The 12,751-nt window shown below is 45.1% G+C and overlaps 1 protein-coding gene across 1 annotated transcript in view; it reads right to left on the bottom strand.

Annotated features, from left to right (window-relative positions):
* Nucleotides 1-12,751, bottom strand: part of SH3PXD2B (SH3 and PX domains 2B) — a 145,542-nt gene that overhangs the window by 51,199 nt on the left and 81,592 nt on the right. Inside the window, exon 4 of the mRNA XM_063447362.1 lies at nucleotides 11,154-11,230. Within this exon, the coding sequence (XP_063303432.1) occupies nucleotides 11,154-11,230 (77 nt within the window). The remainder of the gene's footprint in view (nucleotides 1-11,153; nucleotides 11,231-12,751) is intronic.

Raw genomic sequence — 12,751 nt, 5'->3', positions numbered from 1 at the left:
CAATCAAGGTCAGTATTTATCCCAGATTTGGAACATGAGCTGGAAAGAGATTTGTGCTTGGTCTAAGTTGATTCGGCATCCAGACCATATTGGGGCTTTCAGGACCTCCCGTTAAGTCTCTCTCCAGCGAAACCCATTGTGGTCTGGCAGTGGCTAATACAGCCGCTTGGTAGTAGGCCTGTATGCTGGGCAGTGCCAGGCCTCCTAGTTGTTTGGGGGCATGTAACAATTCAAGGGGCATGTGGGCTGTAGCGGACTCTGAGTAATCCGACCGGTTACCTCCGCTATTGCCTTCCTTTCGCCGCTCTGGAACCACAAAGTACACACAAACCAATTCCCCCCCACCCCCAGTAACTGGACAAGACCTAGTTCTGGGAGTACAACACAATTTTATTGGCCACACACAGCTTTTATGCATAACCCTCTGTGAAACCCGGCAAGGGAAGTGTCTCCTTTCGGGATACGAATGCTCCCCCTGGATGGCATTCATCTATACAAAACGGCGCCCACAAAACGGCGACTCGTTGAAGCGCCAATGCCCTTTGCCCTTAAATTGGAACTCGTCATGTATGAATAAATTTTTGGCTAGTCGTTTGGGAATGCCTTGTGCAGAAATTAAAGCGGCACTGTCATGGCCGAATCCCGTTTTGTTTTTTAACCCCCCTCCCGCCTCCACTACATCTAACTGACCCCCTAGTCACCCCCAAATGCCTCGAAGCCCCCCATATTACCTACTTTTTATTCTTTTTTTTCTGCCCCGATCTTTATTCAGGGCGCCGCCATCTTTGTGTGGGTAGATGAAGTCCCTGTGGGACACGTCATCTGCCCATACTAGATAGCCTGTGAGATTCCCGCACATGCCCAGTGAAACACCTGGACATGCGAACGGGAATTTAATCTATTCATTCATTCATCAGACAGACGAATGAATGAATAGAAAAATCAGACGAACAAACAAACACTGTGTATCAGTGTTCGTTTGTTCGTTCAGTTTGTTACAAGAAGGGAGCTTAAGAACTTAAAATAAAATAAAAAACCCGAGCGCCCCCCCCCCAAAAAAAAACGACGCTAAAAAAAATTAATCCATCTTCACCCATGGAGGGCTCCGCGCAGACTGAGCTCTGCAGGGCGGGGGAAGGCTTATAGAGCCTTGTCCCGCCCTGCAATTAGGCTAAGAACACTCTGATTGGTTGGTTTAAGCCAATCAAAGTGCTCTGTCATTTTACAGAGCGTGGGAAAGTTCCTTGGAATGTTCCCACGCTGTGTAAAATGACAAAGAGCACTCTGATTGGTGGGGTTGGAATCTAACCAATCACAGTGCCCTGTGTCATTTTACACAGCGTGGGAAAGTTCTTTGGAATTTTCCCACGCTGTGTAAAATGACACAGAGCACTGTGATTGGATGGATTTCAAGCCACCCAATCAGAGTGCTCTGTGTCATTTTACACAGCGTGGGAAAATTCTTTGGAATTTCCCCACGCTCTGTAAAATGACAAAGAGCACTCTGATTGGCTTAAACCAACCAATCAGAGTGTTCTTAGCCTAATTTCAGGGCGGGGCAAGGCTTTATAAGCCTTCCTCTGCCCTGCAGTGCTCAGTCTGCGCGGAGCCCTCCACGGGTGAAGATGGATTAATTTTTTTAGCGGCAGGTTTTTTCTTTTTCGTCTGGATTTTTTTTTTGCGCTCGGGTTTTTTCTTTTATTTTAAATTCGACGGGTATGATGGCTTTTTATTTGCCCTTTTTTGGTGCTGAAAAATGAAGATTTTAGAAAAAAGAAGACGTCAAATGGTAAGTTTAATTTTTGTTAGGTAGGGGATAGTTTTATTTGGGTGGGGGGTGACTAGGGGCTTGGGACCCCTAGTCACCTTGATTGGGAGGGGGGTGATTTTTTATTTAGGGCCCCTACCCAACACTCAGGGGTGGGGGCCAGGGGGGGAGGACAGTAGGTCCCCCCTCTTTATTGTTTTTAGGGCCCCCACCCACCGCTCAGAGGTGGGGGCCAGGGGAAGGACAGCAGGTTCCCCCCCCCCTTATCCTTATTTAGGGCCCCACCCGCCGCGCAGGGGTGGGGGTGGGGGGTGGACAATAGGTCCCCCCATTGTGATTTATAGCCCCCACCCACCGCGCAGGGGTGGGGGCCGGGGGAGGAGAGGACAGTAGCCCCCCCTTATTGTCATTTAGGGCCCCCACCCGTCACCCGTGGGTGGGGGCCAGGGGAGAGGCCAATAGGTCCCCCCCCTAATTGTTATTTAGGGGGCACCCGCCCGCGCAGGGGGGCGGTTAGTAGTTATTTTTTGGTTGTTTTTTAAACAGTGAGCAGCCACAGGCTGCTCACTGTTTAATAGACATGCCCCTACTCGCGCTATAGCGAGTAAGGGCATAATTTACTAATACTAAGTAATCTTTACTTAGTATTAGTAAATTTGGCTGAGAGACCAATTTAGGTCTTTCAGACTTTTAGTAGATAGCTCCCTAATACCATGGGAATTAGGGAGTTATCTACTAAGCGGCTGCAAGATGTAGCCACAGCACGAATAGGATCGGAGTTTAATTCATTCGAATGAAATTGCGATCCGAACAAAGTACTGAATTGCATCCTAACACGAATGGAGAAACTCTTCTCATTCTGTTAGGATGCAATTCGGCAGTTTTGCTGGCGTTCTGTCTAAGTGACAGGACGTTCGGCAATACTGACAGGAAGCATCGTGGGAACAGGGAGGAAAGCTAGGGATCATGGGAAAATTGCTCTGACCAGCGGAAATGAAGCACACTTTGCTCCTCCGCTGGTCAGAGCTGGTCAAGCGGAGGAATCCTCCATAAGGCAAAGAATCCCTACTTTGTCTTATGATTTTAAAGAAAACTAAAGAAGACAGGAAGAAAAGAAGAACAGATCCTGAGAGAGGGGGAGAAGAGGAAGAGATTGAGGAAAGGTAAGTTCGGCATGACAGTGCTGCTTTAATTAAATTAAGCATGCAACTCTTTTTTAAATGAGACATTTAGCTGTTAAGTGTCTATTTATCTTCTACACCTGATCAATCTTTCCTACAGTAAACCAGGATCCATATCACAAAAATAAAACCAGCAGAGAATTGAGCAGTGAGACTGCAGGGGCATGATCTATACACCAAAACTGCTTCTTTAAAGGACCACTATAGTGCCAGGAAAACATACTCGTTTTCCTGGCACTATAGTGCCCTGAGGGTGCCCCCACCCTCAGGGTCCCCCTCCCACCGGGCTCTGGAGAGAGGAAAGGGGTTAAAATCTTACCTTTCTCGGGGCGGAGCCTAACCGCCGAGCGGGAAAGTCGCACAACGTAAGAGCTCCCGACTCCAAGCAACTGTTTTGGGGATAAACACCCCACAAATTGGTGCAAATTCTGCTACACGGCACGATGAAGGCAGGGGAAATCCGGGGGAATCCAATGACCCCAAAATCGAGACATACGCTCCCCGGGAAACCTCACAAGTCACTGGGGCCTACACGAAGCTGCGACAGCAAAAACGCGCATGGACCCCTCGACACACTGGCTTCCTACCCCCCCCCCCTCTGGACCGGCGGGGGATATCCCGGTCCCCCCTGGACAACAGGGGTAACCCAGCGAAGTCCTACCATAAGGCCGAACTTGCAACACAGAGGGGCAACCCGGCACACGATGCCTCCAAAATGGCGGCGGCCTGGGAGGCCTCTCACATCCCAGCGGACGCAGAGCTCCAAATGGCCGCTATTTTCAACTCCTTTTGGGAGAAGCTGGAGGCACTTATGCGACCTCCCCACCTGGAGACCCAGACAAAAGGCAAGCGACCAAGCCCACAGCGGGTAACCGCAAAGCAGAAAGCAAATGCTATTACAAGCCCCAGGCGTCTGAACGGCTGGAGCTACAGGGGTGTCGCCCTGAAGAAAAGCTTGGGGAGACCCAATGAACGCAGAGGCGGCCTGCCACTGTCCAACAGGGCACAGAAAGCGACCAAGTTAGGCTACTCCAGCTTCGCACGTAATCAGGCAATACCCAGCGACAGATCCAGCGAGAAGCGGACAACAGCGACAGGTCCTGCAGGCGCTAGCACTCACAATACATCATATCTGAGCGAGGCCGTTGAACACATGCGACCTACCCATCGCCCAGTACCACCGGGGACCACCGACCAGCAAGACGCAACCCGACAGCCAAGAACCCACACTGGGGGCCAGGAGGAGCACAGCGGAGTTGACATCCCATTGAGACACCAACCCTGCCGCTATCCACGGCTGGCCTGGCAGGTACCCAGAGCCGGGATCGGCTAATCAAAGCGGACTATACCCAGGAAGGACTGTTCTCCTACAGCCATAATGGAGGAGATAAGACCTGTTTTCACTAGGCGGACTATAACCATGAGGCAATCTTTCCCTAACCATTATGCCTCTCTGCTCGACGGTTACTTAAAAGATGTGTTACTACTCATGCCTAGAATGCATAGGACAGCTATTTTGAATGACAGGCTGGACATAGCAATGTTTTACAGGGCAAGCATCTAGAGAGAAAAACAATGTTAAGAAATAGTATATATATTATAGAGAAGTTACTGGCAACGTTCACTTTAATGAGAAACTCCCTCAGCTAAACACCCATAGCACCACGTTATTATACACCATATCAGAATTAGCTCTCTAGCGTAGACGTAATAGCGCTGTTACACGTCTCTATTTTACTTAGTTCTATCCACCTAGTCTGCAGTAACGAATAACAACAGCCATCCTGCATTAGACTTAGGCTCTATCTTAAATAAGTTAATAATATATATTTTATGCCATAAACCAGTTTATGCATCACGCTAGTTTCCTTACACACAAGCAAACAGTATGTAAAACGTACAAGTTAGCATGTTACACAACACGACTATAATTACTGCTTTATCTTGCAATTCTTCTTGTATACTTTATGTTCCTACTCGACAAAAAAAAAAAAAAAAGTGCAGCACCTCTTGACTATATGTACCAATTGTTTGCAATGATATTGTATTCTAAACATGTCAAAGATTAAGCTTGTAATCATCTCTGCACTCAAAAATAAAGAATTGAAAAAAAAAAAAAAAATCTTACCTTTCTCCAGTGCCAGGCGGGGAACTTTCCTCCTCCTCTCCTCCTTCCTAGCGACGTCATCGGCTGAATGCGGAAATGCGCGGCAGGAGCCGCGCGCGCAGTCAGTTCATAGGAAAGCATTTACAATGCTTTCCTATGGACGCTGGCGTCTTCTCACTGTGATTTTCACAGTGAGAAGCACGCAAGCGCCTCTAGCGGCTGTCAATGGCTCAGCCTAAATCATGGACCTCAGTCCAGTAGTGACCTAGCGTCGCACAATTCCACCAAATATGGTGCTTCATACCCTCGACTCCATGACATCTCCAACAATTTGGGGAGGTGGAAGGGAAGATTTTATGTAATCTGGTTGGCACCAAGTACCACCTGTAGAGGATATTGTCGATGTTATTCTAAGTGGGAGGATGATCGGAGTAGTTTAAGCGGGTTGGATATTATGGTATCCCACTCTTTAGGTGTAACCCTCAGTGTAAACATAGCAGTTTCTCTGAAACTGCTATGTTTATAAAAAAAAAAGGGTTAACCCTAGCTGGACCAGGCACCCAGACCACTTCATTAAGCTGAAGTGGTCTGGGTGCCTATAGTGGTCCTTTAACCCCTTAAGGACCAAACTTCTGTAATAAAAGGGAATCATGACATGTCACACATGTCATGTGTCCTTAAGGGGTTAAGCTAAAGCTGTTTTGGTGACTCTAGTGTCCCTTTAAGTAATTGGGAGTCAACCCACTGACAGATTCAATTCGGATTGATCAGAATTAAATGAAGTCTATATTTTCATTAATATAACTACTAAACCTCTGTCATGACTAGCTACAATGAAGTGCAGCTTGAGAAAGCATTTTGTGTATTATAATACCAGGCTTCATTAAGCTAAACTTGTTTTGGTGACTATAGCATCCCTTTAAGGAAGGGAGCTGCACGTACAAGAACGTAAGAAGATGGGTATGTATCAAATTACAATGGGAACCAGTGGAAACACATAGTGCTACGAACATAAAGCATGTCAACCTTGCCAGAATTTCCTAAGCAGCAGAACACTGCATACAGCCTTCCATTTGCATAGCCTGCTGCCATTGACACAAGGTGAATGCACTAAGAAATAGACCAGGGTTAGTCAACCTTTGGCACTTCAGATGCTGTGGCCTACATCTCCCATAGTGCTCTTACACTCATTATCAGTGGCGTACATACCAGGGTCGCAGCTGCGACCGGGCCCGGCCCACCAGGGGGCCCGGCCGCCCCTGCGACCCGGTATGTAGCCACTGGGCCAACCTCTTCTCCTGGGGGGCCCTAGAGCCAGCCACCTCAGGGCCCCCCGAGGCTGGCCCTGCTGTCACCCCACGGCCGGTCCTGCGGGCGCGCGAGGGAGCACTCTCCCCTAAGTGCTTCCTCTTCAGCTCCCTCGCGCACCGCACTGATACCGGAGCCGGAAGATGACGTCATCTTCCGGCGCCGGCATCCCTACGCGGTGCGCGAGGGAGCTGAAGAGGAAGCACTCAGGGGAGAGTGCTCCCTTGCGCGCCCGCCAGCCTGCCTTCCCGCCCAGTGACCGGCCGCACAGGAGCCCAGCAGCACCACTGGACCCCAGGGAATCCCAAAAGGTAAGGAGGCTGGGGGATTTAAAAAAAAACAAAAAAAAAACGTGTGTGTGTGTGTGTTAGTGTGAGTGTGTGTGTGTTAGTGTGTGTTAGTGTGAGTGTTAGTGTGTGTGTTAGTATGTGTAAGTGTGTGTTAGTGTTAGTTTGTGTTAGTGTGAGTGTGTGTGTTAGAGTGTTTGTGTCTGCTAGTGAGTGTCTGTGAGTGACTGTGTCTGTTGAGTGTGTCTGCTAGTGAGTGTCAGTGAGTGTGTTACTGTGTGTGTCTGTTACTGAGTGTGTGTGTGTGTTAGTGTGTGTTAGTGTGATTGTTAGTGAGTGTTAGAGTGTGTGTGTCTGCTAGTGTCAGTGAGTGAGTGTGTCTGTTAGTGAGTGTCAGTGAGTGTGTTACTGTGTGTGTGTGTTACTGAGTGTGTTTGTGTGTGTGTTAGTGAGTGTGTTTGTGTGTGTGTTAGTGAGTCTGTTTGATGTCTGTTAGTGAGTGTGTGTTTGTCAGTGAGAGTGTATGTTTTGTAAGTGAGTGTGTATGTATGTCTGCCGCTGAGTGTGTCTCTGTCAGTAAATGTGTGTGTCTGTTAGCTAGTGTGTATGCGTCTGTTCGTGAGAGTGTGTGTGTCTTCAGCACTTACCTTTCTCCAGCGCCGGACTCCCTTGGCGCAGGGGATCCCTCCGCCTCTCAGCTCCGAATGCGCATGTGCGGCAAGAGCCGCGCACGCATTCAAACCGCCCATAGGAAAGCATTACTCAATGCTTTTCTTTGGACGTTCAGTGTCTTAGAATCGCGGAAGCGCCTCTAGCGGCTGTCAATGAGACAGCCACTAGAGGCTGGATTAACCCTCAGTGAAACATAGCAGTTTCTCTGAAACTGCTATGTTTTCAGCTGCAGGGTTAAAACTAGAGGGACCTGACACCCAGACCACTTCATTGAGCTGATGTGATCTGGGTGTCTGTAGTGGTCCTTTAAGTGTGTGTGCATCTGCATGCACTGGCGTACATACCGCGGTCGCAGGGTTCGCAGCCTTGCAACCCCTGCGACCAGGTGCCTGCCGCAATGTGTTGCGGCCCCGGCCCGCCAGAGTAAGCACGCGGGGGTGGGGGGGAGGGGGGGGCCACGGATCAATTTTTGCACCGGGGCCCCATGGGTCATGTGTACGCCACTGCTCAATATGCTGGCAAAGCAGCAGAGAAGATGTAGTCCACAACATCATGTGCACTATGTGCCGGTCCTGAAGCTCCCTTCACCAAGCTAAGTCCAGAGATGCAGGGCTTAGCTCATTGGCTGAGAGCAATCAACTGTTTCTCTCAACCAATGACACTAGCAGAAAGGAAAGCAGGGAGCAGCAGCAAATGAGTCTCAGGTTGAAATCAAACTACTGGGGTTGGTGGCCCAGGTCACTATTGGCACTTTAACCACAACCTGTTGTGGCTTTTAAAGACACAGTACAGTACTGTAATAAACCAAAAAGAGAGAAGTCTTGTTATTATTGTATCCATGTCCAATATGAGCATCACTTTTTTTTTTTATACACTAGAGAGAACTATTTAAAGTAATCCCCACCTACTACAAAATTGTGTGAGGCTGTCTAGCTTTACCATATGTTGGGACATTAACATGTTTGTTATTTTATAATCTAATTATTTGAAATGGCACCATTTAGTACAATTTTTACAAATTGTTTTTTGTGCGGACTGAACATTATTTACCCAGGAATCTGTGGATCAATATGCCCACTGTAAGTTCTGTCACCTGCCCTTCACCCTTTGTCATTTGCCAGAGAGAGAGAGAGAGAAGCTTCAGATATGGTGGCAGGAAGCCAACTGATAGTTAAAGTGTCTGTATACTTTTGATCCTGCAACATCCAGACGCACAAGATACTGCCATGTGTTTGTTTCTTTCGTCTAAAAGCTTCAAGTCATAGAAATTCATAATATGGCACTGTTTAATTTAAAGTTGCATTACATAAAACAAAACTCAGCTTGATATATTTAAGTGTTTAAAACATCTGAGCTGGAGGGGATAAATTTACCACCCTCAGACAAAACACTTTCTCACAAAACAATTACAACCCCTTGGCATTAGCTTAAAGGAAGTGAATTAGAAAGTGTCGACAACAAAGTGAGCTTCAGGGGATCGAGCTGAGGAGAAAGTCACATATGAAGAGTGGCTGGGGATGGTGTTGGGGGATAACCAGTCAACTTTATGCTATACTTTGTTCTACAGCAATGAAGCTTCATTTAAAATGATTTCCACTAACACGGATATATTTTTAACTCAATGTATTTTTCTTGAAGAATATCGTATTTAACTACGTTCCAGTCACAGGTGGGCCATTGGGCTGCAAAATCAGTTCCCGCGAAAAGTCTAATTTAAACACGAGCTATACATGAGCTATCAGTAGCACCAATGGCCTTGACATTGCATTATGATCAGCCTTGGGGCCATTTTTCAAAGGCTGAGAAAGTGACGGAAATGTCACCAAAGTGGATTACAAGAAATGAGATTCCAGCCGTGACTAAAATAAATACTTCGTATCAACAGAATATCTCAGCCACCCAAAAAATATATATGCTTACTAATTTTACAGAACAGCATGAAAACAATATGGAATGTTACTTGGTTTGACATTACTACTAAAAGGAACAAGTCAGTGTCATTAACAAGGGATGCACACTTTCAGGTTCAAAACAAAATTTTCCCAAAACATACTAGCCAACATTTGTGAGGTTGAAGTTTTAGATGCCACCACCCAGTGTCAGTGGCTCAATCTGTGACTGAGCTTTTAAAATGAAGTATTGGAGCTAACAATGAGGGCACCAACTACGCTATTAAAATAGATCTTATCAGAAAGCCACTCCATGGTGAGGACATCATCCAAGAAGCCAAATTGAAGAACTAAAAGAGCACCCAGTGTACGCTGCCCCCTATGTTTTGTTTTTTGTTGCTAAATAAATAAAAACATTCTATTGGCATTGTAAGGACTACTGATAAGTGTGTGTGTTGAAAAAACAAAAATAAACATGATCTGTCATGATTATATCTACATGTTCCATTCTACGCTTTACTGATGTGAGAATTTGCTTTTAAACAGGACATTGCATATAATGGAGGTTAAATAGGTAGAACCCACCAAGCTAGGGAGGGTCATTGTTAAACTTCACCAGGTACCACTGAGAGTACCACTGATTTGGTGAGACACAGCCTTTTCCTTGCCGTTTATTACTAGTCACTAACCAGGATGTTTTTCTAGCTCCATCAGTAGGACTTTATAAGAATTTCCCAGAACATGGGCAAAGGGGGGTTAACAGTATTAAATTAACAGTTACAGAGGAAACTAGTTGCAGGCTATATCACAGGCATTATCACTTTAATTTCTGTGATTGCTGTGTTCCAATGGGATATACGAATTGGCAGATCTAAAGGTGTTCACATTTTAGAAAAGCATGCCTCTTTTGAAGAGGTCTTATTTATTTATTTTACTCATTATATTTTTAAATATAAAACTTTATCCTTAATGCTTTCCGATTTAAAATATTTCCCTTCACACCAAGCAAGCCCAAAAAAAGTCTCTCAAAATACGCACATGGGCTTCAGAGATTTGGACATCTTATGCCGTTTTCTTCGCTTATAACCCAAGCACGCAATTCTAAAATTAAGGACGTGGTATAAATCAGTTTTAAAATGGCCATAACTCAGATTTCTGGAACAGGAGGCTCAAGAGGAAATCTGGAAAGATTTATTACAATCCCTTACATGGCAATTTACGACACAGACTGAAATCTACTAAAAAGAAAACAAACAAGGAATGCTAGACCAGAATGAAAAGTGAACAGAATGTAAACGATGTATATTTTGGCAGTGCCGCCCCAAAACCCATTCACTATGTGACTTCACATAAGTGAAGGATCTTGGATATAAATAAAGGCTGTGCCTACTGGCTCATTTTTAGCATCAGATAAAGTAACTAAAAAGTAAATTAGCATTTTTGTCCCCCTGGCACGTAACTATTTCTGCCAAGATTTTTTGGGGGGGCGAAATGGTGCATGTGAGAATGAGTATGTTCTCAGACACAGAGTCTTTGATTAAAAACAGAAATTAGAAATGATGTAGCTTTGTTTTCTGATAAATCACTACAGTATTCTCCATGAACAGAAGCAATGCTTTAAAGGACTACTATCAAATAATCACTTCTTGTTTTTTAAAACGTTTATTACATTCAATAAACCAGTGGTGCACCCCTAGTGCTCTAAATATTTTAGATCATCACCCTACACCCACGTCAGTGTTTTGAGATGTATAGTGTTAGAACAAGATAGGGTTACTCAGCTGAGCAAGGTAGAGATTGAAATACAATGGGAAATGTTCAGGATTTTATTCGTACTCTGTATAAAAATGCTTTTTTATTGTGAATGCTTTTAGAGATCATAATCCTAAAGAAAATAGATGTCATGCAATGTCAGCAATAAAGGTCATTGTTCGCACTCACCTTGCAATACTCATCAATGGGAATCAAGCGTCTCACTGCTACATCACGTATGTGACTCCTTCGGAAGAGGATTTTGCCTAAATGAATTTAAAAAAAAAAAAGTCATTACTATCCATACAGCATTATATCAGAACTTCCATCAAGATAACATAAAAATCAGTCAAAAATAACTAATAGCATAATACGCACAGACCAGGCAGAACACAATTGGATGTTATTGTCTTATTCGGTTAACGACTCTTTACAATGCACTGCTCAACTTCTGGAAATGAAAGGGGCACTATAGTCACCAGAACAACTACAGCTTGTTGAATTTGTTCTGGTGAGTAGAATCATTGCCTTCAGGCTTTTTGCTGTAAAACGGTCTTTTCAGAGAAAATGCAGTGTTTACATTACAGCCTAGTGATAACTTCACTGGCCACTCCTCAGATGGCTGTTGGAGATCCTTCCTGGGTCATGGCTGCCTAAAATGCATCCAAACATTCAGTGTCTCCTCCCTCTGCATGCAGACACTGAACTTTCCTCATAGAGATTCATTGATTTAATTGATTGGCCAGGGCTGTGTTTGAATTGTGCTGCCTCCTTGTCAGTCTCAGCCAATCCTATGGGGAAGAATTGTGATTGGATCAGGCTACCACTTCTGCTGATGTCAGCAGGCAGTGGGCAAGTTAAAAGGAAACAGGGACAAAGTAAACAGCCCCAGACTTGAATACAAGTAAGATTTTACTATATTTAGGGAGGCAAAGGTGGCCAGGGGGGCTTGATGGTGGTTTTAACCCTATAAGGTTTTAACCCTATAAGAATATGTTTGTGTCCCTGACCCTATAGTGCTCCTTTAAATACTTAAAGATACCATAGTGAAATCAGTTCATTCTGGGTATATGATCTATCACTATACACCGATCTGTCAAAAAATTAAAACCACTGACAGAGGCAGTGAATAACTGATTATATTGTTACAATAGCTCCTTTCGAGGGGTGGGATATATTTGTCAGGCAAGTGAACAGTCTGTTCTTGAATTTTATATGTTGGAAGTAGGAAAAATGGGCTAGCGATAAGATCGGAGTGACTTTAATAAGGGCCAAATAAAGATGGCTTGATGACTGGGTCAGAGCATCTCGAAAATGGCAATTGTTGTGGGGTGCTCATGGCAGGCAGTAGTTAGTACCTAACAAAAGTGGTGCAAGGAAGGACAATGGTTGAATGGGCATCAGGGTCATGGGTGGCCAAGGCTCATTGATGCATGTGGAGCTCCATGGTCCAGGTGTGATGCTGAGTTAATGTGGCTGAGCAAATTCATAGTTCCAGAGCCCCAGTCGAGCCCCAGTCTAACCCCTGGACCGCCTTATGGTTACTCGTGCTCTGAAAACATTTAATGATTAGCTATCATTATTGTCCCCCTCCCTCCTAGCAATCATCTCCTTTGTGACGCCATGGGCAAAATTCTGAATATTGACCCTCCTGAATATTTGTAACATTGCAGATTTCGATTAGTATGTAATTCAGGTATATTTTGGCTCAGTTGAATTGCAGTTTGGTTTGCAATGAAAACAAACAAGAGTATTTCATTTACACATGTTGACTTTCAAATGTAGTG

This window comes from Pelobates fuscus, chromosome 3, assembly GCF_036172605.1.
Source record: "Pelobates fuscus isolate aPelFus1 chromosome 3, aPelFus1.pri, whole genome shotgun sequence".
NCBI lineage: Eukaryota > Metazoa > Chordata > Amphibia > Anura > Pelobatidae > Pelobates > Pelobates fuscus.
This window is presented reverse-complemented; position numbering and strand designations above follow the sequence as displayed.